Source organism: Anomaloglossus baeobatrachus, chromosome 2 (genome assembly GCF_048569485.1).
Source record: "Anomaloglossus baeobatrachus isolate aAnoBae1 chromosome 2, aAnoBae1.hap1, whole genome shotgun sequence".
Taxonomy (NCBI): Eukaryota; Metazoa; Chordata; class Amphibia; order Anura; family Aromobatidae; genus Anomaloglossus; species Anomaloglossus baeobatrachus.
Window position 1 is genome coordinate 52,447 of NC_134354.1, and position 27,823 is coordinate 80,269.

The 27,823-nt window shown below is 51.1% G+C and overlaps 1 protein-coding gene across 5 annotated transcripts in view; it reads left to right on the forward strand.

Moving 5' to 3' along the window:
- The window catches only part of LOC142290796 (uncharacterized), an 80,836-nt gene that overhangs the window by 23,637 nt on the left and 29,376 nt on the right, over positions 1–27,823 (forward strand). For all 5 annotated transcript variants that reach the window (XM_075334797.1, XM_075334799.1, XM_075334800.1 and 2 more), the window contains exons 4-5: positions 12,515–12,638; positions 13,160–13,552. In XM_075334797.1, coding sequence (XP_075190912.1) covers positions 12,515–12,638; positions 13,160–13,552 — 517 coding nt within the window. The remainder of the gene's footprint in view (positions 1–12,514; positions 12,639–13,159; positions 13,553–27,823) is intronic.

A 27,823-nucleotide genomic window follows, 5' to 3' on the forward strand; every position in this document is an offset into this window, starting at 1 on the left:
GGAGAAAGGGGGCATGCCTCTTTGCAGGAAGCAAGGTGGGGGCCACTACGGTTGTTTTCAGTGGACAGCCAGTTGGCACGGTGACTACGTGATCATGGATAATCCCCGGACGTGATTTTTCCCAGTGGTAAGTCCGTTTATTTGTCTTGCCCCTTCTCGAAGGGGGCTCAGAAAGGAAGCGGCACGCTACCCTTTATGCGACCCGCCTGGGTTCCTCCGGGCTTTTCGTCACTATCGTGCCGCTCCGCAGGGATTTCCCGGACACCATACGCAGCGGGCCACGTCTCACCTATGCCGACCCAGGGCTGGGTCTCCTCTTGAGTGAGTACCCTCTTTTCACAAAGCTGATGTCTGCCCACTACCCGGCCTGAACCTCTAGCATCAGTGTTCCCACCATCGAGACCTCTGACTCGGGATCAGGACCGCAGATTCGACATCTAGGAAGTCCCTGACTTTTTTTCCGACTTTCGGGAACGCCCTTTCGGAGATAGGTCGAGTCTAGTTTATCCCTAGGCTACGTCAGGGTAGGCTACTCTCCCCCCTAGGCTACGTAAGAGAAGGGTATATCCCCTTCCCGGCATCGGCCCTGATGCACCAGGTTTCGTTCCCTCACGCAAACCCGTCTGAAAGCCTTTATCCCTACAACAGCCATCTCCGCCTGGCATGGCTGCGGTCCTTTCCAGCCTTTCTAAAAACGCTTACAGGGATCACTGTCCCTACGTATTCTACTCTGCAGAGCTGCTAGGCTTTCTCCGCCCAGAAACGGCCGGGAGGCCCAGAGTCTCCATTCAAGAACCATCGCCTTGAGGCTCAGACCACCTTCACCCTCTAGGAAGCTACCCCTTCCTTGCTACTATGGTAGCTGAGCTACCGGATGGAGTCCTCCCAGACCGGGCCCGGTCCGGTCCATCATCCCTCAGGCACAGTATTCGAGCCGTTCAAGGGTGGCTACTTCTCACGCAGGAGTAGTTTGTTTTTTTTTTTTTTTCACTCCTGACACAGAGCCCCACGTGCTTTTTGCCTCCCGTGCCCGTTTCTTCCCTTCGGTTTTTTGGCTCCTTCACAGCCTGTGGCGGTGGTAGCGCCGGTGCACATACCAGATTTCATCCCGGACTCTCCAATGGAGCACGCTGAGGAACGGAGACAGGAAGGTTCCGTCTTCGCGGGTGACCCGTCAATCCCCTCCTAGCGGACCAGTCTTCGCAACCATCCCTGGAAAGCTTCCTTTCCTCCCCTGGAGCTTATTATCAACCGTCACCAGCCTCCCGTGCTAGGGTATGCTATCCCACCATTCCTCGGCAGGGTCCCGAGGGACACTCCTAGAGCGTCGTCTCTCCTTCAACATTCCGGACTTCAGAGGCAGCTGGTTAGCCCAGTTACAATTTCTTCTCTAGGTCGCGGTGACCCAGCCAGGTTCCAGTCGGACCATGCCACAGCGGTGATTACATCATCCACCAGGAAGATGCAGTGAGTGTCATGGCAAGGGAAGAGGCCAAGAAGATCTTGCTCTGGGACGGGTCCCTTCACTCGCTAATCTCGGCAGCACATCCCTAGCGGGGACGTTTGGACGGCCGATGTCCGCGGTAGGATGGACCTCCCGTAGGTAAAGGGCTCCAACGCGGAAATCACCAGCCAGATCGCTGGCGAAGGAAGACCTCTGGTCGTGGACCATTTTTTGCCTTCCGATCCAAGTCTCTGTCAAGGGTGCTTAGAGTATGCACCTGCTCCGGACTAGATGTCGACGCCCTAGTCCGGTCGTGTAGCCTGTTCAGGCTCTCGTGCATCTGCCCGCGGCTTCCTATGATCTCAAGGGTTCTCAAGATGGACCAAGGCAAGCGATAGATCGGGAGTGACCCAGGCGAGCATAGTTTCACATATTTTACTCATCTCCTCGCAAATGCCCCGTGGCCCCTTCCAGACCGCAAAATTCTTCCGTGTCGGGGCCCCTCTATTCTACCAGGGCTCAGAAGTCCCAAGTTACATAGCCTCATCAGGGGATCCCGGATGCTGGCTCGTCAGGACGGTGGGCAAGATGATGGTAGATATTGAAGAGGGCCGGGAATCAAGTTTCCTTGAAGATTTTATTTCATCGTTCACTAGAAATGTGGGACCTGAATCCAGTGATGGGTTCGCTCAAGGTTCCCCTTTTTTCCCTGCTACCACCTGTTTTGATAGGTGGGCTCCTCATGGCCATCGGGTTGTTACAGACGGCATCAGGGCGGTCAGCCCTCTCGTCGTTTTTTCCCCATTTTCCGGCTCCGCCAACAGGACAAGGGGGGGCTCCAGCCAGAACCTTTCGTTTCTGTCCAAGACACCTCGCTGTTCCTTCCAGCAGAGGACTTTGGGTTTCGGTCTTTCGGCTCTAGGCTCCTCTCTCAGCCACAAAGGGGCATAGTTCGTTCCAGGGCTAGTGCGATCCCTCAGTTTTTCGTGTCTGCAGGACACCATCTTTCGGTTACGCCGATCGTCAATACATTCTTTCACCCGTGCCCAAGAAGCGTGTGCCGGCGCCAAGGGCCAGAATTTCACATGGATCCTTTCCTCCATATGTGTAGACTATCGCATGAAGGACGGACTTCCGCCGCGGTCTACCGGGCAAGGGGGCACCCTCGAACGATTGGACTCCAGTCGTAGATCGACCAGGTCCCCTGGTCCGCCACCCGCTCTAGCTGGCATACCTTGACTATTTTCTACCAGGTTCACACCCGAGCTTGGCAGAGGCCAGTCTTGGCGTAGGGTTTGCGGGTGGCATTGGCACACCTGTTGCAACATTAGGCGCTTGTAGGTCTGGGTCAAGCCCACTCCGGTGATGGTTTTTCTTCCCACCCAGGGACTGCTTTTGGACGTCCCATGGTCCTGTGTCCCCCAATGAAACGATAGAGAAAGAAGGATTTTTGTGTACTCACCGTAAAATCTCTTTCTCTGAGTCTTCATTGGGGGACACAGCACCCACCCTGCTTGTGTTTTTTGTTATATAGGACATGCCTGTTGCCCCAGTGCCTGTTTTCCCAGGTCACTGGTCACACAAATGATCGTCATAGTTTCTTACCTTGTTTTATTCAGGATTGTTTGGTTCTCCTCCTACTGCTTGTGCACTAAACTGATTGAGCCCGCCTCCGGCTCAGGGGTTATACTGCTGGGGAGGAGCTAACTTTTTCTGTTTACTTAGTGTCAGCCTCCTAGTGACAGCAGCATAACCCATGGTCCTGTGTCCCCCAATGAAGACTCAGAGAAAGAGATTTTACGGTGAGTACACAAAAATCCTTCTGTTCCAATAACTATTTGTGTAAAAAGAAAAAAAATTAGTATTGTAACGTCTGTAACAACCCAGTCTATAAACCTGTCTTGCTAGTTAACCCCTTCAGTGAACTCTGTAAGAAAACAAGCAAACTGTCTTTTCATCATAAAGCTGACAAGAAAGTGGAATAAAACACAATAAAAAAGGCATATATAAATAAAAATTGTACCACTAAAAACAATCCACCATACAGCTCAATCAGCCAAAAAATAAAAAAAGTTATAGCTCTCAGAATGCAGCAATGCAAAAACCTGTGGTTTTTTTTGTTTTTTTTTCCTTTTTTAAAATAGTTTTTATGGTGTAAAAGCGGCAAAACATAAAAAAATAAATGTGGTATCGCTGTAATCATACTGATCTGAAGAATAAAGCTGTGTTATCACTTTTACGGCACAGTGAACTGCGTAGATAAAAAGGAAAAAAAAAATATTCCTGAAATTCTGTTTATTTCTGCTTAACAAAGTGGAATAGAAAGCGATCAAAAACTGTGTCCAAACATGGTACCAATAAAACCTCCAACTCATCCCTGCAAAACAAGCCTGCACATGACTCTGGGCAGAAAAATAAACTATAGCCTTCAAAATCCGTTGATGCAAAGAAAACCTTTTATTTGGTAAAAAGCATTTTTAGTGTGATAATCACCAAAACTAAAAAAAAGCAATATAAATCTGGTATTGCTGTAATTGTACTGACCAGAGGAATAAAGCCGCCTAATCTCTTATACCGCAAGGTGAACGGCATAAAAAATATATAAAGACAATTCTTCAATCGCTATAGATTTGTTCATTCTGCCTCTACAAGTTTGCAGTACGACGCGGCTCACGTTTATCCTGCGCTGTATGCTGAGCGCTTGTACCGTGATTACATGTGATGGTGTTTGCCTTCGATCAGGAATAGCAGAATTTTGGATGCAGTGCGTTTTTTGCTGCGTCCAAACTGCTGCGTTGTGCGGTACAAGCACAATGGATGGGATTTATAGAAATCTCCTGCCCACTGTGCTTCTTTTCTCTCAAGTGTAAACTGACAAGCAGTGCGGCTTCACATCCTGTCAATTTATGCTGCGGAGACGCGAGTGTCCTCAGCTGTGAAAACAGCGAAAGTCCACAGCACCCTAAACCCCAGTTGTGGACACGGGCAGCTGCGGTCTAGTGCAGAGAACACTTGCACCTCCACATGAGAAGACACTCTGCGTCAGCATGTGTAGATCGTGGGCACGTACCTTAAATTTCTGGTGATTCAGACAAAATTCCCAATGGAAAATTCACTAATGAGGCACAGGGAGTCACTTTGACCTCACATCTGGCCTGTGGTGTGGCGGTGTCCATCTTGTTATTATTATTATTTATTATTATAGCGCCATTTATTCCATGGCGCTTTACAAGTGAAAGAGGGTATACATACAACAATCATTAACAGTACAAAACAGACTGGTATAGGAGGAGAGAGGACCCTGCCCGCGAGGGCTCACAGTCTACAGGGAATGGGTGATGGTACGATAGGTGAGGACAGAGCTGGTTGCGCAGTGGTCTACTGGACTGAGGGCTATTGTAGGTTGTAGGCTTGTTGGAAGAGGTGGGTCTTGAGGTTCCTCTTGAAGCTTTCCACGGTAGGGGAGAGTCTGATGTGCTGAGGTAGAGCGTTCCAGAGTATGGGAGATGCACGGGAGAAATCTTGTACGCGATTGTGGGAAGAGGAGATAAGAGAGGAGCAGAGGAGATCTTGTGAGGATCTGAGGTTGCATGCAGGTAGGTACCGGGAGACTAGGTCACAGATGTAGGGGGGAGACAGGTTGTGCATGGCTTTGTTTGTCATGGTTAGTGTTTTGAACTGGAGTTGTTGGGTGATGGGAAGCCAGTGAAGGGATTGGCAGAGTGGCGAGGCTGGGGAGTAGCGAGGGGAGAGGTGGATTAAGCGGGCCGCAGAGTTTAGGATAGATTGGAGGGGTGCAAGAGTGTTGGAAGGGAGGCCAGAGAGCAGGAGGTTGCAGTAGTCGAGGCGGGAGATGATGAGGGCCTCTTTTTAGCACAAAAGTGCAGTCGGCAACAGTTTTATTCACCTTTGAAAATATGGACACCGCGGATCAGAGGCCAAACAGAGTCCGGAGTAACTCTGCTGCCTCATTAGTGAATAGATCCGTTGCAGGTTTCGCCTGAATCACGTATTTCGCAGATGTAGATGGAAACTCCGATGTAAGCGCTCAGCATAGAGCACAGGATAAATGTGAACTGATCCAAAATGTTCTGAACCAAAACCACCACCAAATAGCATTCAGCTCAACCCACAAAAACACAAGTCCCCACGCAGGTCCGTCATCGGTTAACGGAAATATAGGGGGATTGCACATTACTGGTATCACAAAGGCACTGGAAAAACGCTATGGCTCCGCAACTCAAAAAAGGAAATCCAGCAAAATCTGTGCTTCCAAATCCAAATGCCCCCCTCTCTTCTGAGCCCCAAAATGTAGCTAAACCACAGTTAGCATCTACATGTTTGGCATTGTTGTAATGAGGAGAGCCCACTTAAAAATGTACGAGTTCAGGTTTAGACAAGCATGAGCTGGGCACTAAAATGTACTGGGCACAACAAGTACTTATTTGAAATTTTTAATTCTGCAACATTCACTGGGTTTGACACCATGGGTGTTTTTCAGATACAAAATTGTCACTACACCCATAGATGAATTCCCAGAGGGATTTCTTCTGTTCTGGCACTTAGGGGCTCTGGAAATGGCATCCGCAAACTATTCGAGGAAAATCTGTGCTTCAAAAATCTAATGGCGCTCCTTCCCATTTAACTTGGAGTTGGAGTGACAGATGAATACTGAAATACAAGCACGATCAGCATGATTTATACTATTATACACATGCAGCAGAGGAGAATACACAAGTTAAAGTGCTGTGCCCTCAGGCATTCTGCAATATTTGAGTAAGATAAGCAGTGGGTGAGAAATAAAAGCCCCATCTTACTGAGAGGCGCAGATCCTCACACACAGAGCCGTCATCAGAGGCACAGATCATCACACACAGAGCCGTCATCAGAGGCGCAAATCATCACACATATAGAGCTGTCCTCAGAGGCGCAGATCATCACACACAGAGAGCCGTCATCAGAGGCACAGATCACACAGAGCCGTCATCAGAGGCGCAGATCATCACACACACAGCCGTCATCGGAGGCTTAGATCATCACACACAGAGAGCCATCATCAGAGGCGCAGATCATCACACACACAGAGCCGTCATCAGAGGCACAGATCATCACACACAGAGAGCCGTCATCGGAGGCTTAGATCATCACACACAGAGCAGTCATCGGAGGCGCAGATCATCACACACAGAGAGCCGTCATCGGAGACACAGATCATCACACACAGAGCCGTCATCAGAGGAACAGATCACCACACAGAGCCGTCATCAGAGGCGCAGATCACCACACAGAGAGCCGTCATCGGAGGCGCAGATCATCACACACAGAGAGCCGTCATCGGAGGCGCAGATCACCACACAGAGAGCCGTCATCGGAGGCGCAGATCATCACACACAGAGAGCCGTCATCAGAGGCGCAGATCACCACACAGAGAGCCGTCATCGGAGGCGCAGATCATCACACACAGAGCCGTCATCGGAGGCGCAGATCATCACACACAGAGCCGTCATCGGAGGCGCAGATCATCACACACAGAGAGCCGTCATCAGAGGAACAGATCACCACACAGAGCCGTCATCAGAGGCGCAGATCACCACACAGAGAGCTGTCATTAGAGGCACAGATCAGTCACTCCAATTCCAAGTTAAATGGGAAGGAGCGCCATTAGATTTTTGATGCACAGACTTTCCTCGAATAGTTTGCAGATGCCATTTCCAGAGCCCCTAAGTGCCAGAACAGAAGAAATCCCTCTGGAAATTCATCTATTGGTGTAGTGACAATTTAGTATCTGAAAAACACCCATGGTGTCAAGCACAGTGAATGTTGCAGAATTAAAAATTGCAAATAAGTCCTTGTTGTGTACATTTTAGTGCCCAGCTCATGCTTCTCTAAACCTAAACTCGTACATTTTTAAGCGGGCTCTCCTCACTACAACAATGCCAAACATGTAGATGCTAACTGTGGTTTAGCTACATTATGGAGCTCAGAAGAGAGGGGCGAATTTGGATTTGGAAGCACAGATTTTTTCTGGATTTCCTTTTTTGAGTTGCGGAGCCATAGCGTTTTTCCAGTGCCTTTGTGATACCAGTAATGTGCAATCCCCCTATATTTCCGTTAACCGATGACGGACCTGCGTGGGGACTTGTGTTTTTGTGGGTTGAGCTGAATGCTATTTGGTGGTGGTTTTGGTTCAGAACATTTTGGATCAGTTCACATTTATCCTGTGCTCTATGCCGAGTGCTTACATCAGAGTTTCCATCTACATCTGCGAAATACGTGATTCAGGCGAAACCTGCAACGGATCTATTCACTAATGAGGCAGCAGAGTCACTCCGGACTCTGTTTGGCCTCGGATCCGCGGTGTCCATCTTTCCAAAGGTGAATAAAACTGTTGCCGACTGCACTTTTGTGCTAAAAAGAGGCATAACAAGATGGACACCGCCGCACCACAGGCCAGATGTGAGACGGTGACGAGGGAGAGACAGCCAAGTTACATCGCATCTAGCAATACACATAGTAATACAATGGGAGGTTCGCATAATTGATTTGTCTGGGTGTCTGACCTTCACTGGCCAAGGCAATTACATGAGTCAACAAGAATTGTAACACTAGACTCCTAAGAGTCTTGTAGAAACAATGAGGGGCTTATCCCCCATCTATAAACAAACTATCTTCATGTCTGGCTGAATTTTAAGAACTTAACCCATGCTAGGTACTGACAGAGTCCATGTCGTCACAGATGTTTTCTGGCATGTTTGAAGGAGGAAGGAAAGACCCCAGATGAGGGACAGGGGTTACATATGTTAGGTGAGTGGAGACATTTGGGGAAAAGACTGAGGAAGATGTGAGGAAATAGGGTCACTGGTGGAGAGCTCACTGGCAGAAGGTATATCGGTGACGCTGAGATCGGCAGTGCCGGTGCTTTACCATCATATAAAGGCACACAAAGCGTGGTTACTGCCAGAAGGTATATCGGTGACGCTGAGATTGTGCTCTCCGGCCAGACTCGTTATCGCGAGCCATGCCCTGAGGTTAAAAAAAAATCAGAAAATGTGCACTGCAACCCAGTCACACAGGCTTTCCACCGATTTAGAAGGGTTTTGACCAGGGTGGATTTGATTTAAATCTAACTGATTTAAATCACGATTTAAATCACGATTTAAATCACTAGTCAGTAAAGCTTGATTTAAATCAAAGTTTCTACCTAAACTAGTTCTTGCTAGTTTAACATGCAAGTAGATGAAGATTTTTAGAATCACTTTTTATATTACTTTTTTCTCCCCAGTTTAATGGGTTAATCATTCATATTTGGACACCACTGTTCTGTTGTACTTAGGAAGGAGAAAAATAATCCTGACCTTAATAACAATTTAAATAGATTTATTCAACTGAAACAATAACAACATTACAGCATAAGTTATTTGCTTAAACAAACATCCATGTTTGTTAACTAATTTGGCTAAACAATATATATATATATTTTAAGAAACTTAGACTGTCAGCCCAGCCGACACATGAAAAACTTAAATACTACTGTCCCTGCTGTCCTCTGTAGCTCACTTGTCGTCATCTTCATCATCATCTTCTTCTTTGTTCCTATTCATAATCTGGAAAAGAAAAACAAGCTTTCCTGCTTTATTGGGTCCCAACCGATTTGTCAATTTAGAATGAATGAGTTCAAAGGAAGAGAATATTCTTCCAACGCCTGCAGAAGAAGCTACTGCTGTTAAAAGTGAAATCATTACTTGAACAGTCTCTAAATCCAAGCGCTTAAGTGACTTCCACCAGTTTACTGGTGTGACCTTCCGTAAAATATCTTCAGCAAACATATATTTCTTGAATGGTTCCCCCTTAGCTCTGAAGTTTATTATAGTTGGCATTAAAGATGGCTGATTGCTGGATACCCATGTCATAGCTAACTCCTCTTCCTCAGCACTTAGGTTTTGACCCTGATATTGGATATTGACAATATTTGCCAAAAAATGAGCTGGAGTCAGTGCTTGTCCCATTCGTTTGTTTACTGCTTGTAATATAATTCTGTCCATGTGTAGTTCTGTTTTTAAGTGTTCACTCAGTTCCTTCCAAATTTCAACAGCATCCGCAATAAAACAGCTATTTTTCTGTATTTTGTTTAAAGCTTGAGAGATGGGTTTCAGGAAGCTCAGCATATGTTCAACATTTCTCTTAAGCCCAATGTTGAGGATTTTGGCCGTGACAGTGCCATCTATTTTATCTCGATTTTCTTCACAAAGTGTCATCAGAATAGGCCAGTTTTTGATATACTGCTCAAAACAGTCCACCACAGAGTTCCATCTAACATCTTGTGGGAGCGTTAGCTTGGGTCCACCCATCCTTTTCAGAGCTGCTGCAGCAAAATGATTATTACGGAAGTATTTAGCAATTTCAACAACATTAGCCTTTATTTCTGGAACACTTAAGTCTTTGGCTAAGAGGTGCAGCAAATGAGCACTGCAACCATATGTTATTAGCAGCTTTGTATTCCCTCCCTGCTCTTCTAAATCTCTTCTCATCTTGGATACGTTTGCAGCATTGTCAGTGACCAAACTGCGTACTAGACATTTGAATTTTTGTTCACATGTCGTTATAGCTTTTACTGCCACTTCTTGTAAGTATTCTGCTGTGTGTGCATTTCCTGACATATCAGTTGTTTGTGCAAGGAAGACTTTACCTTCTTCTGTTGTTATACAAGCACATACAATAGGATCATTGTGGACATTACTCCACCCATCAATACTTAGGTTAACAATTTTACCCTCCAGAGCTGTTGCACATTGCTCCATTTCTCTGTCATACACTTGATCCAGCAGTTTCCCTGCAACATCAGCTCTGCTGGGTGGACTGTATCCTGGTCTCAGTGACTGAACCATATTAATGAAATGTGGGTTCTCAGTCAGACAGAAAGAAGAGTTCGTTGCATAAATAAACTGGGCAATTTTTTCATCAATCAACTCTTTTTCTAATCTGCTAGTTCTTATCACAAACCTATCTATGGTGGTTCCAGGAGGTAAAGGTTTTTTCTTCCTTTTGGGTGATGGTGATATGTGGCTGTGGGTGTCTGATGATGATGCTGCTGCTAATGAAGCACTATCCTGGATGGATAACTCTGAAACTGTAGAACAGGATGATGGTGATCTTGGAGGTGGATAGTTTCCAGAATCCATGAATTCCCCTAAACAAAAAAAGTCAATGCTGTTATTTTATTGTTTATTATACAATTTCTGCTTATTGTACACAGCACATCACTGCCCCTGCCCCAAAAGGAAGATTTGTTTTTCTTCATAACTGTACCAAATGACAGTAACATGCAGTAATAAGAAGAAATATAATTTTTCTCACACATGACAGTTCAGTCTTTAGAAATAGGATTCAATAAAAATGTTTACCAACCTGAAGATCCTGCCTGTTCAGAAGCGTTTCTTTGGTCATCTTCATCACCGCACTTCTCATGATGTTGCCTCATTCGCGCCACCAGGCCTTGCATCTCTTTGTTGCATCGTTTGCATTTTGCACGCATGCCTGCCTTACCGATAGGCAAAGGAGCTTCATTAAAATATTCCCAAACTGGGTCTCTTTTTACGGCCTGCTGCCATTATAAGGAAAGAATGTAATGAACCTCAGATCGTACACACAAACAGATCCAGACTTGTCTGTTTGTGGCTATGCTGCAGTATTGTGCTCAAAGTTTCACTTTCATTTTCTTGTCTGCTTGCCCTTCCTCCTCCTCACACTTAGATTCACATTCTTCTTGTGTTGTGCAGATCTATTCCACTCCAAACAATCAGAAACATATTGTCTAACTTCTTGGACTTGGCACTGAAGGGGTTGATTCTGTATTCATAGGTTTGTAGAACAATAGGATTAAGGTCTTTTTCTCAACTCTGTTCATGTTGTAATATTTTTGCCGTGAAGAAGAGGCTGGGACCTCTGCGGAGTCTAATTCAGTTTTGAGAACTGCGTAAGTAAAGCGAGCGTCTGTGATAATATAGGAGAGAAACTGCCCACTAATCCTACAGAAACCTCTGGAAGAGCATGGCATTGTGAATGTTACACATATACAGCCTTTATTCTACTGAGTTAAACAACTCCGCTTTATCTCATGATGGAAGAACCTTTTGGATGTGTAAAATATTTTCCTCAAAAAGCAGTTTATTGAAAAAAATCCGATTTTAAATAAAAAAAAATCCGATTTTTTTTTTTTTTATTTTATTTTTTTTTTTAAAAAAAACATTGATTTTCATCCACCCTGGTTTTGACTGACTTTTCTCTAGCAGTCGTCATCCTGGTAAGACTGTTCCAAGACCACAACAGGCCTACCTGAAGGAGTCGAGTAAAACCCAATCCTGAATACTGCAAAACCATTTATTCATGTGTCCATTATTAGAAGAATGGTTATCATAATGGCTAAAACCACACTGTACCTGCCGTGTTCTGACCTGGGGATGCAGGTATCCCAGAAATATTCAGGAACGATTCACATGTGCAGGACGGGCGCTCTGCGAGCAGTCCTCAGCTTTGTAAGATTCTTCTCTTCAGCTGCAGGAGATGTTTTGTGAAGGTGATTGCTGTTGCAGGTTATTACATCCCAAGATTTTCTTCCTTATGCTTGCAGCTTTTTTTTCTTGGGTATGATTCTTAAAATGGGCCCATTGACTGGGACGGCCGGGGCCCCCAGTGATGCTTGGGTGTCTGGGACGGCCTGGGCCTCCAGTGATGCTTGGGTAACTGGGATGGCCGGGGCCCCCGGTGATTCTTGGGTAACTGGGACTGTCTGGGCCCCTGGAAATGCCTGGGTGACTGGGACTATTGGGGCGCCCACTGATTCTTGGGTGACTGGGACTGTCGGGGCTACCAGTGGTAAAATCAAATACTCATGATATATTGGTAAGTGGGATTATAAAGTGTAAATTGACCGGATTTTTATCTGAGCCCATTCATAGCTCTGCAGCATTGTGTATCCTGCTTGTTAATGGTTTCCAGACAGGACCAGTATTGACGCTTTGTGATTTGTGTGTCGGTGATTGTCTGCTGCTCACACCCTGCTGTTGGTTTCAGGGACCCGTATGTCATGAACAAGCTGTGAACTTGTCAGATGAGGACTGGACACATCTTGAGAAAGAGCAGCACGATCTGTACAGTGACCTCCTAAGCGAGAACGAGCAGACCCTGCAGAGCCTTGGTAATGACATGTACTAATGACCTCACCAGGGACTAATCATCCACTCACCTCTGCTGCCATCCATGATGACTAGGTGGCAGGGAAGTTGGAGGGGGTGTGGGACACCACCAGGGACTAATCATCCCACTCACCTCTGCTGCCATCCATGGTGGCTGAGATGTTGGAGGTTTTCGGGGACTCCACCAGGGACTAATCATCCCACTTACCTCTGCTGCCATCCATGGTGGCTAGGTGGCAGGGATGTTGGAGGGGGTGGGGGACACCACCAGGGACTAATCCCCTCGCCACTGCTGCCATCCATGGTGGCTGGGATATTGGAGGGGGTGGGGGAGCCTTGTACACAACGTATTACCCCTGTGGGCGGCTTAGATAGCTGGGGCTGATCGTATGATCATGTTCCGTCTACCGCTCTCTTTCATGGTGTGCCTGGCCCTGACTCTGGGTTTGCAGCTTCCTTCTTGAATGATGATTCTTGCTGCGCACGTCTTATAGAGTTTATCACTTGCTTTTTATTTTAACAGGGTCCTTCAATGTAAAAGCAGAGTCTGTGCTGGGAGCAGAGAGAGAAGATGTGGCGAAGAAGGAAACTCCCCCACATGGTGTACTGGCCAGAGGCAAGAATGGAGAGTCTGATCCCTACACCGATCCCCCAGCAGATCCCTCCAGGAGTCCACTGTCTGACACCTACAACTCCCATACTTTCCTCAACCCTCTGAAGGATGGCAGCCATTCCTTCGCTGAGTCACCAGATCATTCGAGTGTGTATGGAACCCATTCATCAGCCGCCCTCGATGCCTTCCAAAGGACGTGTCCCAACCCCTGCAAGGATCCTTATGTCCCTGTATTCCCAGATGCGCCGAGTGTCAGCAGCTATGACCAGGCCTATGCCGGCAGCTCTACTGATGACTTTACAGGTGGGTCGTGCAACAGTGGCCGCTCATGTCTTTGTAATTTTCCATGCAATGTTCCTGACCATTAAAGAAGCAGTCAAACAAAAAGTGCACCTGTGGTGTAATACCGCCTGCCGCCTTCTCTTGTTCCCAGCGCCCTTCCAATTCTCTTCTGAACCTTGTATTTGGCGGAGACCCTCTTCTGTGTGAACTGGAAGTAGTGTTTCCAATGTAATTCTATGGCCTCTCCATGACAGTCGGAGGGTCCGGATGTGGGAGACGCCTGGTCCACACACCACACGTGGATGGCTGCCTTGTTTGCATAGCAATCACTTGGTTCTTAAGATGGGAACCTCCCTGGGAACGGGCAATCGGTAGTTATTACACCTTTTTTCTGGGACCTTTTTTTTTTCATGTGAGCGTTTATACAACACTCGATGGGTCTTAATTAATTGGGGATGGGATTTGTTTTGTTGATTATTTTTGTCTGCTGTTACTGAGGCTATGACCTTTTTTTTTTTTTTTTTTTTTTTTTTTTTTTTTTTTTTTTTTTTCCTGTGAACTTTTAAAAGACCTTTTCTTTGTCGCTCCATTGGGAGACCCAGACAATTGGGTGTATAGCTTATGCCTCCGGAGGTCACACAAAGCATTACACTTAAAAGTGTAAACCCCTCCCCTCTGCCTATACACCCTCCCGTGCATCACGGGCTCCTCAGTTTTATTGCTTTGTGGAAGGAGGCACACATCCACGCAAGCTCCACATTTTAGTCAGCAGCAGCTGCTGACTATATCGGATGGAAGAAAAGTGGGCCCATACAGGGCCCCCAGCATGCTCCCTTCTCACCCCACTCGGGTCGGCGGTGCTGTTAAGGTTGAGGTACCCATTGTGGGTACATAGGCAGGAGCCACATGCTGTTTTCCTTCCCCATCCCTTAGGGGCTCTGGGTGAAGTGGGATCCTGACCGGTCACCAGGCGCTGGGACCGCGCTCCCTCCGCAGCCCCTGGGGGAATCTGCTGGACAGGAGCCGAGTATCATCAGGGACAAGGCCCTGCGACTCTGAGGTACTCTGTGTCCCCTTGGGGACGGCGCATAGTGCGCCTGGGTAATGGACACTGCAGCAGCTGCTGGGTGTGTTAGTGCGCCGGGACTACCGCGCTGGCCGCGCTTGTTTGCCGGCCGCGCTTATAACTTTAGTCCCCGGCTTTTGCGGCCTAGTGCCGCATATTCCCGCCCCCGGGCCTGCCAGTCAGGGGTAAGGGCGGGATGCTGCACTGGACGTCAGCGCTGAGGGCAGGAGCATACTTTGTATCCTCCTCCCCCCTCACTGAGCACCGTGGGGCACCAGATTCCCGCACTTTTACGGGCACGCCCACGGCCCCCTCCTCCTCTCTGAACGCCGGCAGCCATTGCTACAAGACGCTGGAGAACTTCAGAGGGGAGACAACTGAGCTCCACAGCTCTGGGAGGCCCAGGCAGGGATCTGGTGGTCACACAACCGCTGGGAGCGGTCGGTAAGCCGCACCTGTTACTAGGTGCTGGTCCCCCTGGGTGCCGAATTGTATATTTATATGCTTATAGTGTATACATTTACTCTGTACGGCCTCACTGTTAGCGTTTGGCTATATACCCTCACTGATTATTCTAAGAGGAGAAACAGCATGTCGTCTGCAAAAAGCAAGGGTACCAAAGCACAGGCTTACTTTGCAACCTGTACCTCATGTGCGGCAATGCTTCCTGCAGGTTCCACCTACCCTCATTGTGTGCAATGCTCGGCCCCTGTGACACTCACTCAGCCGGAGTCTCAGCCACTGGTGGGACCCCCGGCCCAGGTGGAACCTCCGGCCCCCACTGTCCAGGTGACAGGGACAGAGTTTGCAGTATTTGCTGACAAACTTTCTGAGTCTATGGATAGATGGTCTGCTAAGATACTGGAAGCTTTGCAGTCCAGACCTGTAACACAGGCCCCGGGCACTGTTGATTCATTGCCCCCATGCCCCCCTCGGTCGGAGCAGCAAAGAGCTCCTGGGTCAACTCATAGGTCCCAAGGGGAGGACTCCGACACGGACCGCAGTCCCAGACCGACGAAGCGGGCTCGCTGGGAGCGTCCCTCGACTTCATCACACTGTTCAGGGTCTCAGCATGAGGACTCTCTGGAGGATGAAGCAGATGCGGCAGATCAGGACTCTGATCCTGACGCCGCGCTCAACCTTGATACGCCTGAAGGGGACACCATAGTAAACGACCTTATAGCGTCAATCAATCAGGTGTTAGATCTTTCTCCTCCACCCCTTCCGATTGAGGAGTCGGCTTCTCAGCAGGAGAAATTTCATTTTAGGTTTCCCAAACGTACACGGAGTGCGTTTCTTGATCACTCCGACTTCAAAGACGCAGTCCAGAAGCACCGAGCTTTTCCGGATAAGCGCTTTACTAAGCGACTTCATGACACACGTTATCCCTTCCCCCCTGACGTAGTCAAGGGTTGGGCACAGTGTCCCAAGGTGGATCCTCCAGTCTCTAGACTGGCGGCCAGATCCATAGTTGCAGTGGCAGATGGTGCATCACTAAAGGATGCCACTGACAGGCAGATAGAGCTCCTGATGAAATCCATCTATGAGGCTATCGGCGCGTCCTTTGCTCCGGCATTTGCTGCCGTATGGGCACTACAAGCTATCTCAGCTTGTCAGTCTGAGATTAATGCACTCACACGAGCCGCGACTCCGCAGGTTGTGTCATTAACCTCTCAGGCGTCGGCGTTTGCGTCCTACGCCATGAATGCGGTACTAGACTCTGCGAGCCGTACAGCGGTAGCATCCGCCAATTCAGTGGTAGTCCGCAGGGCCATGTGGCTACGTGAATGGAAGGCAGACTCTGCTTCCAAGAAATTTTTAACCGGTTTGCCGTTTTCTGGCGACCGCCTGTTTGGCGAGCAATTGGATGAAATCATTAAACAATCCAAGGGTAAGGACTCGTCCTTACCCCAGTCCAAACCTAACAGACCTCAACAACGGAAGGTACAATCGAGGTTTCGGTCCTTTCGGCCCTCAGGCAGGTCTCAATTCTCCTCGTCCAACAGGCCTCAAAAGGATCAGAGGAACTCTGATTCATGGCGGTCTAAGGCACGTCCTAAAAAGACCGCCGGAGGAACCGCTCCCAAAGCGGCCTCCTCATGACTTGCGGACTCCCCAAACCGCATCCTCGGTCGGTGGCAGGCTCTCCCGCTTTTGCGACGCCTGGTTCCCACATGTCCAAGACCGATGGGTGAGAGACATTCTGTCTCACGGTTACAGGATAGAGTTCAATTCTCGTCCTCCGATTCATTTCTTCAGAACATCTCCGCCCCCCGAGCGAGCCGATGCTCTTCTGCAGGCGGTGAACTCTCTGAAGGCAGAAGGAGTAGTTATCCCCGTTCCCCTTCAGCAATGGGGTCACGGTTTTTACTCCAACTTGTTTGTCGTACCAAAAAAGGACGGATCTTTCCGTCCCGTCCTGGACCTCAAACTGCTCAACAAACACGTGAAAACCAGACTATTCCGGATGGAATCTCTCCGCTCCGTCATCGCCTCGATGTCCCAAGGAGACTTCCTGGCATCAATAGACATCAGGGATGCTTATCTCCACGTGCCGATTGCACCAGAGCATCAGCGCTTCCTGCGTTTCGCCATCGGGGACGAACACCTTCAGTTCGTGGCATTGCCTTTCGGCCTGGCAACAGCCCCACGGGTCTTCACCAAGGTCATGGCAACAGTGGTTGCAGTCCTACACTCTCAGGGACACTCAGTGATCCCTTACTTGGACGATCTTCTTGTCAAGGCCCCCTCTCGGGTGGCATGCCAACACAGCCTGAACATTGCTCTGGAGACACTCCAGAGGTTCGGGTGGATCATCAATTTCCCAAAGTCAAAACTGACACCGACACAATCGCTGACATATCTCGGGATGGAGTTTCACACTATCCCAGCGATAGTGAAACTTCCGCTGGACAAACAACGATCACTACAGACAGGGGTGCGATCTCTCCTCCGAGCCCAGTCGCACCCCTTGAGACGCCTCATGCACTTCCTAGGGAAGATGGTGGCAGCAATGGAGGCAGTTCCATTTGCACAGTTTCATCTGCGTCCTCTTCAATGGGACATTCTCCGCAAATGGGACAGGAAATCGACGTCCCTCGACAGGAACGTCTCCCTTTCTCGGGCAGCCAAGGCATCCCTTCAGTGGTGGCTTCTTCCCACTTCTTTGTCGAAGGGGAAATCCTTCCTGCCCCCATCCTGGGCTGTGGTCACGACGGACGCGAGTCTGTCAGGGTGGGGAGCGGTCTTCCTCCACCACAGGGCTCAGGGTACCTGGACTCAGCCAGAGTCCTCCCTTCAGATCAATGTTCTGGAGATAAGGGCAGTGTATCTAGCCCTGAAGGCGTTCCAGCCGTGGCTGGAAGGCAGGCAGATCCGAATTCAGTCGGACAACGCCACGGCGGTGGCATACATCAACCACCAAGGCGGCACGCGCAGTCGGCAAGCCTTCCATGAAGTTCGGCGGATTCTGCTGTGGGTGGAAGCCACAGCCTCCACCATCTCCGCAGTACACATCCCGGGCGTGGAAAACTTGGGAAGCGGACTTTCTCAGTCGCCAGGGCATGGACGCAGGGGAATGGTCTCTTCACCCGGACGTGTTTCAAGAGATCTGTTGCCGCTGGGGGAAGCCGGACGTCGACCTAATGGCGTCCCGGCACAACAACAAGGTCCCGGCATTCATGGCACGGTCTCAAGATCACAGAGCTCTGGCGGCAGACGCCTTAGTTCAGGATTGGTCGCAGTTTCAACTGCCTTATGTCTTTCCTCCTCTGGCACTGCTGCCCAGAGTGTTACGCAAGATCAGGTCCGACTGCCGCCGCGCCCTCCTCGTCGCCCCAGACTGGCCAAGGAGGTCGTGGTACCCGGATCTGTGGCATCTCACGGTGGGTCAACCGTGGGCACTACCAGACCGACCAGACTTGCTGTCTCAAGGGCCATTTTTCCATCTGAATTTTGCGGCCCTCAGCCTGACTGTGTGGCCATTGAGTCCTGGATCCTAGCGTCTTCAGGGTTATCTCAAGAGGTCATTGCCACTATGAGACAGGCCAGGAAACCAACGTCAGCCAAGATCTACCACAGGACGTGGAGGATCTTCTTATCCTGGTGCTCTGATCCTGGTTTTATTCCATGGCCATTTGCATTGCCCACTTTTCTGTCTTTCCTTCAATCCGGAATGGAAAAGGGGCTGTCTCTTGGCTCTCTTAAGGGACAAGTCTCGGCGCTCTCTGTGTTTTTTCAAAAGCGTCTAGCAAGGCTTCCGCAAGTACGCACGTTCCTGCAGGGGGTTTGCCACATAGTCCCCCCTTACAAGCGCCCGCTAGAACTTTGGGATCTGAACAGGGTGCTAATGGCCCTTCAGAAACCACCTTTCGAGCCAATGAGAGATATTTCTCTTTCTCGCCTCTCGCAGAAGGTGGTCTTCCTAGTGGCAGTCACATCACTTCGCAGAGTGTCTGAGCTAGCTGCACTGTCATGTAAAGCTCCCCTTCCTGGTGTTTCACCAGGACAAGGTGGTTCTGCGTCCGGTTCCGGAATTTCTCCCGAAGGTGGTATCCCCTTTTCATCTCAATCAGGATATCTCCTTACCTTCTTTTTGTCCTCATCCAGTTCACCAATGTGAAAAGGATTTGCACTTGTTAGATCTTGTGAGAGCACTCCGGCTCTACATTTCTCGTACGGCGCCCCTGCGCCGCTCGGATGTGCTCTTTGTCCTTGTCGCTGGCCAGCGTAAAGGGTCGCAGGCTTCCAAGTCAACCTTGGCTCGGTGGATCAAGGAACCAATTCTTGAAGCCTACCGTTCTTCTGGCCTTCCGGTTCCTTCAGGACTGAAAGCCCATTCTACCAGAGCCGTGGGTGCGTCCTGGGCATTGCGGCACCAGGCTACGGCTCAGCAGGTGTGTCAGGCGGCTACCTGGTCGAGTCTGCACACTTTCACGAAGCACTATCAGGTGCATACCTACGCTTCGGCAGATGCCAGCTGTCACAAACCACCGGGGGGGTCACTCAGAAATCCCCCGCGCTGGCTACCAGTACGTCACAATCGGGGGGTAACAAGTGGGGGTCACCCCTCCTTTATACCTCCCGACCGACAGACAGAGCACGTGACGCGCTCTCTAGCGCCCCTCTTATAGTCAGGCCAATTATGGAATTGCCCGACAATAAGCAAGGAGGCCGCTATACTACTTATGCCGATTATTGAAGGGTCCCCGGTGAGAGTAGGGTATATATTCCCCCGACCTCCGCGGGCGGAATATATAAAATCTCCCCGAATCTCACTGGCCTCCCCACAATAATCCTTGGCACAACTCGCTGCCACCAACCGCTTCACGGTAACTATTAGCCGAACACACAGACGTGGGATTCAAGATCGAGATAACAGAACAGCCCAAGATTAATTATATAATTTAATCAGCCTAAAGCACACTAGAAACTACAATATATACAATAGGGAATCTACAGAATATACATATGTCAGAGTACAGTTACAATCAAAGCATGGGTTACAAACAGGCATACACAGTTCCAGCAGTTACCTTGTTGCGTCTGGCCACAGGGGGGCGCTGTACCCAGGTTTCTAGGATCCTTCCCACAGATGTTTCCTACACGTGCCCCCAGCGAAAGAACGCTGGAAAATGGCCGAAGTAGGGTTATCAACCTGGGCAGATCCAGGTCCCCTCCTACCTTAGTGACCTCACAGGGAAGCACTGCCACTCCCCCTGCATGGATCAGAATTATCCAGCAAAGGGGATATTGGCCATAACTTTGCCTGGGAGCGTCGTAGGCAGACGCCAATGCTCTCATTGTGACAGTTATGAATTTAGCTACAGAACGAGGGGACTCATGACCTGTCTGCCAGTTCCCCATTGGCTGATATCACGCCTGGGGCATTTCCCAATGTCCTGCTCCCATAAAAAGGGTGTGCCGGCATCGTCTGCATGCGGAGACACCATTTTTATGGTTGCCATATTTATCGGAAATATGGCTTGCGAGATATGAACCATTTTTTACTGGAGTCGTTCTGTCTGGCTATTCCATAGCCTTGCTAATGAGATACAACTCTTGTTACAGGGTGACGGCAGGGAGTCATCCTGTGTCCATTGTTCCCACACCACCTCATTTCCATATCACAGGACATGGCCATGGAGGTGTAACACCTTCACAGATGCTGGACATTGAGAACAAGAAGGGAGGGGGCACTGCCAGGGAGTGATGAGAGATTATGACTGGAGTCATAATTCATCTTCATATCCCGGGATTTGCCTCACACCTCCCCCCTTTTGAGGGCGCTAGGGGGCAGCACACTCCGGTGTTCCCCCGTGCGCCCGTCCGCGACCTCTCCTTGTCGGGACAGCCCGTCTGCGTTACCGTGGTCACGGCCCCTTTTGTGGCGAATGGTGAAGTTGTATTGCTGGAGCGCAAGGCTCCATCGCAACAATCGCCCATTCGTCCCAGAGACGGTGTGCAACCAGCTGAGGGGATTGTGGTCCGTCTCCACGATGAAGTGGCGCCCGTATAGATAGGGTTGCAGACGCTGCAGGGCCCACACTATGGCCAGGCACTCCTTCTCCATCGTGGAATAGGCAACTTCCCTTGGTAACAGCTTCCTGCTCAGGTACAAGACTGGGTGCTCTTGGCTCGCAGAGTCCACCTGGCTGAGCACCGCACCGAGGCCGAAGTCACTGGCGTCGGTCTGTACTACAAACGGCCGCGTGAAGTCGGCTGCCTGTAGCACGGGCGGGCTGGACAGGGCGTCCTTTAGGGCCCGGAAGGCTGTCTCGCAGTCCATTGTCCAATCGACTGCAGAGGGCAGCTTCTTCTTGGTGAGGTCCGTCAAGGGCTTTGCCAGGCTACTATAGCATGGAACAAACCTCCTATAGTACCCAGCGGTCCCCAAGAAGGACATCACCTGCTTCTTGGTCCTGGGGGTGGGCCAGGATGCGATGGCCTCCACTTTCTCAGGCTCGGGCTTCAGTGTTCTCCCACCTACCCGGTGACCGAGGTACTGGACCTCGCTCATGGCCAGCTGACACTTTCCCGGCTTGATGGTCAAACCTGCCCGGTGGATCCGCCTGAGCACCTGTGCTAGATGCTCTAGGTGGTCCTCCCAGGTGGGACTGAAGACGGCAATGTCATCCAGGTACGCGGCCGCGTACCCTTCAAGTCCCTTGAGCAGGGTGTTGACCATCCGCTGGAAAGTGGCAGGGGCATTCCTCATCCCGAATGGCATCACCGTGGACTCGTATAGTCCAAATGGGGTAATAAAGGCAGAGCGTTCCCTGGCCTTGCGAGTCAGGGGGATCTGCCAATATCCCCGGCTCAGATCCATGATGGTCAGGTACTGAGCCCCGGCCAACTGATCGAGCAGGTCATCGATGCGTGGCATTGGGTACGCATCGGCGACCGTGACCGCATTGAGCCCCCTGTAGTCCACGCAGAACCGAGTGGTTCGGTCCTTCTTAGGGACGAGGACTACAGGCGAGGCCCAAGCGCTGTTGGATGCCTGGATCACCCCCAGCTTCAGCATCTCGTCAATCTCCTGGCGCATGTGTTGCTGCACCTCCAGGGAGACCCGATATGCTGAACGCCGGATCGGGGGATGATCCCCAGTGTCCACGTGATGGACAGCCAAGTCAGTCCTTCCGGGCTGGTTGGTAAACAACCCCCGGAAGGGGTGTAGGGTGGCCCACAGCTGGGACCGTTGGTCCTCCAAGAGCTGGTGGCCAACCTCCACATCCTCAATGGATCCGCCTGCCCTAACCTGGGCTAGCATATCCAAGAGGGTTTCCGCTTCTCCCTCCTCGGGCAGGTTGCACACGGGGAGCGCACATGCCTCCCGCTCATGATGTGCCTTCATCATGTTCACATGGAAGGGCTTCCGCCTTCCACGGGCAGGGTCCAGGGTGACCAGGTACGTTACAGGGTTGAGCTGCTGGTACACGAGGTATGGGCCTTCCCAGGCTGCCTGAAGCTTGTCCTGTGGTACGGGGACCAGTACCCACACCTTTTGACCCACTTGGTAGGTCCTCTCACAAGCGTTCTGGTCGTACCAACGCTTCTGATCGGCCTGGGCTTGAGCCATATTGTCGTGTACCAGTTGCGTCAAGGCCTGCATTTTGTCCCGGAAGCGCATGACATACTCGATAACCGACACTCCAGGGGTGGCCAAATCCCCTTCCCAAGCCTCTTTCACCAGAGCCAGGGGGCCCCGCACACGTCGCCCGTACAGGAGCTCAAACGGTGAGAATCCTGTTGAGGCCTGTGGAACCTCCCGGTAAGCAAATAACAGGTGTGGGAGATACCGCTCCCAGTCACGCCCATGGGAGTCGACCAACATCTTAAGCATCTGCTTTAAGGTGCCATTGAACCGCTCGCACAGGCCATTAGTCTGTGGATGGTACGGGCTGGCCACCAGATGTCGCACCTGGACTTGCTTACAGAGGGCCTCCATCAGCTGGGACATGAATTGGGTCCCCCGGTCAGTGAGCATTTCCTGGGGAAAACCCACTCGGGAGAAAATCTCCAGCAATGCGGTGGCCACCTTGTCAGCCCGAATGGACGACAAGGCCACTGCTTCTGGGTACCGGGTGGCATAGTCCACTACCGTCAGTATGAAGCGTTTCCCGGAGCTGCTGGGGATGGCCAGCGGGCCGACCAGATCCACAGCCACCCTCCTGAAAGGCTCATCGATGATTGGCAGAGATACCAGTGGGGCTTTGGGGTGTGGCCCCGCCTTCCCCACTCTCTGACAGGTTTCACACGAACGGCAGTAGGCAGCCACATCGGCCCCCATTTTTGGCCAGTAGAAATGCTGGTTTAACCTGGCCTTGGTCTTAGCGATCCCTAGGTGTCCGGCCATCGGAATCTCATGTGCGATCCGCAACAACTCCGTCCGGAACGGATAGGGTACCACCAACTGTCGGTCCCTGGGCCACGCCTCCGGTGAACCCTGCTGGACCGTGGCCCGGTACAGCCGTCCTTGGTCCCAGACCACTCGCTCCGGGTCCGAGTCCGAGGGAGGCTGTGCCGCCTGCTCCTTAAGAGCTTTCAGGCTGTCGTCAGCTTCTAACGCTGCCTGAAACCCCTGACTAGATGTGGCCAGAATCGACGAGACTGTCACATCTTCAGTCAGTACCCCGGGACCTGTGTCCTGGCCTCCACCTGACTCGGCTGCCACTTGGTCAGAAGGGGAAGAGCTATCGGACCTCCGGGAGGCCCCTTGGCTTCCAGCACTCCCACTGCGGGTGACAGCGGCCACAGCCGCTGCGACCGTGGGTCGTGCCTGCTCCTCCTCCGTTCCTGACCAAGTCGCCGGTTCAGGCAGACCTACCTGGCTTCCGGACACCCCGGTTGTGGGGGAACCATGCACCGAGATCTTACCTGGGAGCACTTCCGCTCCTGGACCGGCCCCAATCTCACCTGCCTGTTCCCCTCCTGCAGCAACAGAACCCCGCTGTGAAATCTCTGGGGACCCCACATTTGCTGTGGTAGCCCCCACCCCACACACTGGTCCTCCCCCTGCAGCACCCTGCTCTCTGCTTATCCCTGCAGAGGGCAACAGATCCCAGCTCACAGGCTGGTTACTTGTAGAGGCATTGTCACACCTTTCTCTGACCCCCTCCCCTCCTGTCACAGCTGCAGCTGCGTGTGTGTCTATGGTGTCTGTGCAAGCCGAAATATCAGAGTTCACTCCCTCCTCCCTTACATCATTCATAGATAACACATTAACATTGTCAGGAGTCATGTCAATACTGGCTGAAGGTTCAGCCCTTGGTTGGGGCCCAAACTGGGAGGTTATCTGCCCCAAATCTGTCCCAAGTAGCACGTTTGCAGGGATCCGATCAGTTACCCCCACCTCCCTCACCCCTCGCCCTGCGCCCCAGTCCACATAAATGTCAGCAACAGGCAGCGCCGGGTCAGTGCCTCCAATCCCGGAGACAGCGAGGGTTTTTCCAGGGATCAAGTCTTGGGGGGACACCATCTCAGGCCGCACCAGAGTCACCTCCGAGGCGCTGTCTCGCAGTCCTATGGTCACAGACCGGCCGACGGTGACAGGTTGGAAGCTGTCCAGGGACCTACCACCACCCCCACCCACACAATACACCTTGGGCGGCCCTTGGGACGGGGACGGAGCCGGGGCCTTGGGACGCTGAGGGCACATGGCCTTGAAGTGTCCAGGTAGGTTGCACTGGTGGCACCGTCTTGGTTCCGCCACGGGCCTGGAGAGGGGAGTTGAGGGGGACACCCCCTGCAGTCTAGGGGCAGGTGGGGCAGTCGCAGAATTCATCTTACCCCCTCTCCAGGTGCTGCTGGTGGCCGCTCTCCTGGCCTCAGGGGCCCGGTTGTTGGTGTAGTCATCGGCAAGGGCAGCTGTAGCCGTGGACCCCTTTGGCTTCTGGTCTCGGATGAACTGGCGGAGATCCTTAGGGCAGTTCCACAAGAGTTGCTCCGTGATGAACAAGTCCAGGATCTCCGGTCCGGTGGAAAGCTGCAGGCCTTGGGTCCAGTGGTCGGCAGCTCGGGCAAGTGCCCGCCTGTGGTCAGCCCAGGAGTCCTTTGGTCCCTTCTGTAGGCTCCGGAACTTCTTGCGGTAGGACTCCGGGGTGAGGTTGTACTGTTGGATCAGGGCCCGCTTGATGGTGTCGTAGCCCTGATCTGCCTCAGCAGGCAAGTCCCCAAGGATATCCAGGGCCTTACCCCTTAAACGGGGGGTCAGGTATTTGGCCCACTGGTCCTTGTTCAGATGGTGCTGCAAGCAAGTCCGTTCAAAAGCAGTCAAGAAAGAGTCCAAGTCTCCATCCTTCTCCAGCACTGGGAAGTCCTCAACACGGACCTTTGGAAGTTTGGTGTCTTGAAGGTCACGTGTGGCTGATGAGGGCCGGAGCTGAGCTAGCTGCAGCTGGTAGTCACGCTCTGCCTGGCGCTCTTCACGCGCTGCCTGCCGCTCCGCAGCCTCAGCCTCACGCGCTGCTTGCCGCTCTGCCCTGCGCTCTGCCAGGAGTCCCTTGTAGCCCTCCTGGTCTCCAGCCTGGAGAAGGGCCATAGCCATTTGAAGAAGGCTATCCGAGCCTCCCAGGCTCGGTGGAATGGCACGTGGTGATCTGCGGCCCGCTGCGGAGCCTGGTGATTCACTGTCCATTTCAGAGCGGAGGGCTGGCATCTGGCTCGTTGAGGACCCTTGGGTGAGCTGCTCCTCATCTTGTCCATAATTGCCAGCTTGTGCGCTGTCCTCTGCAGAACGGTTTTCTGGCGTCGAGCTCCTGGAGGACTCGTGGGCAACCTCCTCATTACTGCCCACAGCACCGTCCTCCCTCTCTTCGGCTCCTGCTTTAGCATTGGCCAGTTGCCTAGCTCTGCTCCTGGTGCCATCAGCCATTCTTGCAGACTTTGGTCACTGACACAGAACTGACACCTGATGCCTCCACACACCTTACAGTATCTGCACTCTGACACTCTAGTGTTGAGCTAGTCTGAAGACCCCAGCAGCCACAGCTGCTGCAGGCAGTCTTTAGTGTCTGGGAGTATGGGTCTCACACTCACACACACTATTATCTCGATCCCACCGCTATGCCACCAATATGTCACAAACCACCGGGGGGGTCACTCAGAAATCCCCCGCGCTGGCTACCAGTACGTCACAATCGGGGGGTAACAAGTGGGGGTCACCCCTCCTTTATACCTCCCGACCGACAGACAGAGCACGTGACGCGCTCTCTAGCGCCCCTCTTATAGTCAGGCCAATTATGGAATTGCCCGACAATAAGCAAGGAGGCCGCTATACTACTTATGCCGATTATTGAAGGGTCCCCGGTGAGAGTAGGGTATATATTCCCCCGACCTCCGCGGGCGGAATATATAAAATCTCCCCGAATCTCACTGGCCTCCCCACAATAATCCTTGGCACAACTCGCTGCCACCAACCGCTTCACGGTAACTATTAGCCGAACACACAGACGTGGGATTCAAGATCGAGATAACAGAACAGCCCAAGATTAATTATATAATTTAATCAGCCTAAAGCACACTAGAAACTACAATATATACAATAGGGAATCTACAGAATATACATATGTCAGAGTACAGTTACAATCAAAGCATGGGTTACAAACAGGCATACACAGTTCCAGCAGTTACCTTGTTGCGTCTGGCCACAGGGGGGCGCTGTACCCAGGTTTCTAGGATCCTTCCCACAGATGTTTCCTACACGTGCCCCCAGCGAAAGAACGCTGGAAAATGGCCGAAGTAGGGTTATCAACCTGGGCAGATCCAGGTCCCCTCCTACCTTAGTGACCTCACAGGGAAGCACTGCCACTCCCCCTGCATGGATCAGAATTATCCAGCAAAGGGGATATTGGCCATAACTTTGCCTGGGAGCGTCGTAGGCAGACGCCAATGCTCTCATTGTGACAGTTATGAATTTAGCTACAGAACGAGGGGACTCATGACCTGTCTGCCAGTTCCCCATTGGCTGATATCACGCCTGGGGCATTTCCCAATGTCCTGCTCCCATAAAAAGGGTGTGCCGGCATCGTCTGCATGCGGAGACACCATTTTTATGGTTGCCATATTTATCGGAAATATGGCTTGCGAGATATGAACCATTTTTTACTGGAGTCGTTCTGTCTGGCTATTCCATAGCCTTGCTAATGAGATACAACTCTTGTTACAGGGTGACGGCAGGGAGTCATCCTGTGTCCATTGTTCCCACACCACCTCATTTCCATATCACAGGACATGGCCATGGAGGTGTAACACCTTCACAGATGCTGGACATTGAGAACAAGAAGGGAGGGGGCACTGCCAGGGAGTGATGAGAGATTATGACTGGAGTCATAATTCATCTTCATATCCCGGGATTTGCCTCACACCAGCTTAGGTAGGCGAGTCCTCCAGGCGGCGGTTGCCCACCTGTAGGAAGGGGCCGTCTTTCGGCTCTATTACCGGGGTATTCTTTACCCACCCAGGGACTGCTTTTGGACGTCCCAATTGTCTGGGTCTCCCAATGGAGCGACAAAGAAGAAGGGAATTTTCTTTACTTACCGTAAATTCCTTTTCTTCTAGCTCCAATTGGGAGACCCAGCACCCGCCCCTGTTCCCTTCGGGCTGTTGTTCTTTTGTGTACACATGTTGTTCATGTTGAATTGTTCTTGGTTCATGGTTTAAGTTCTCCGAACATCCTTCGGATTGAATTTACCTTAGACCAATTTATAAGTTTCCTCCTTCCTGCT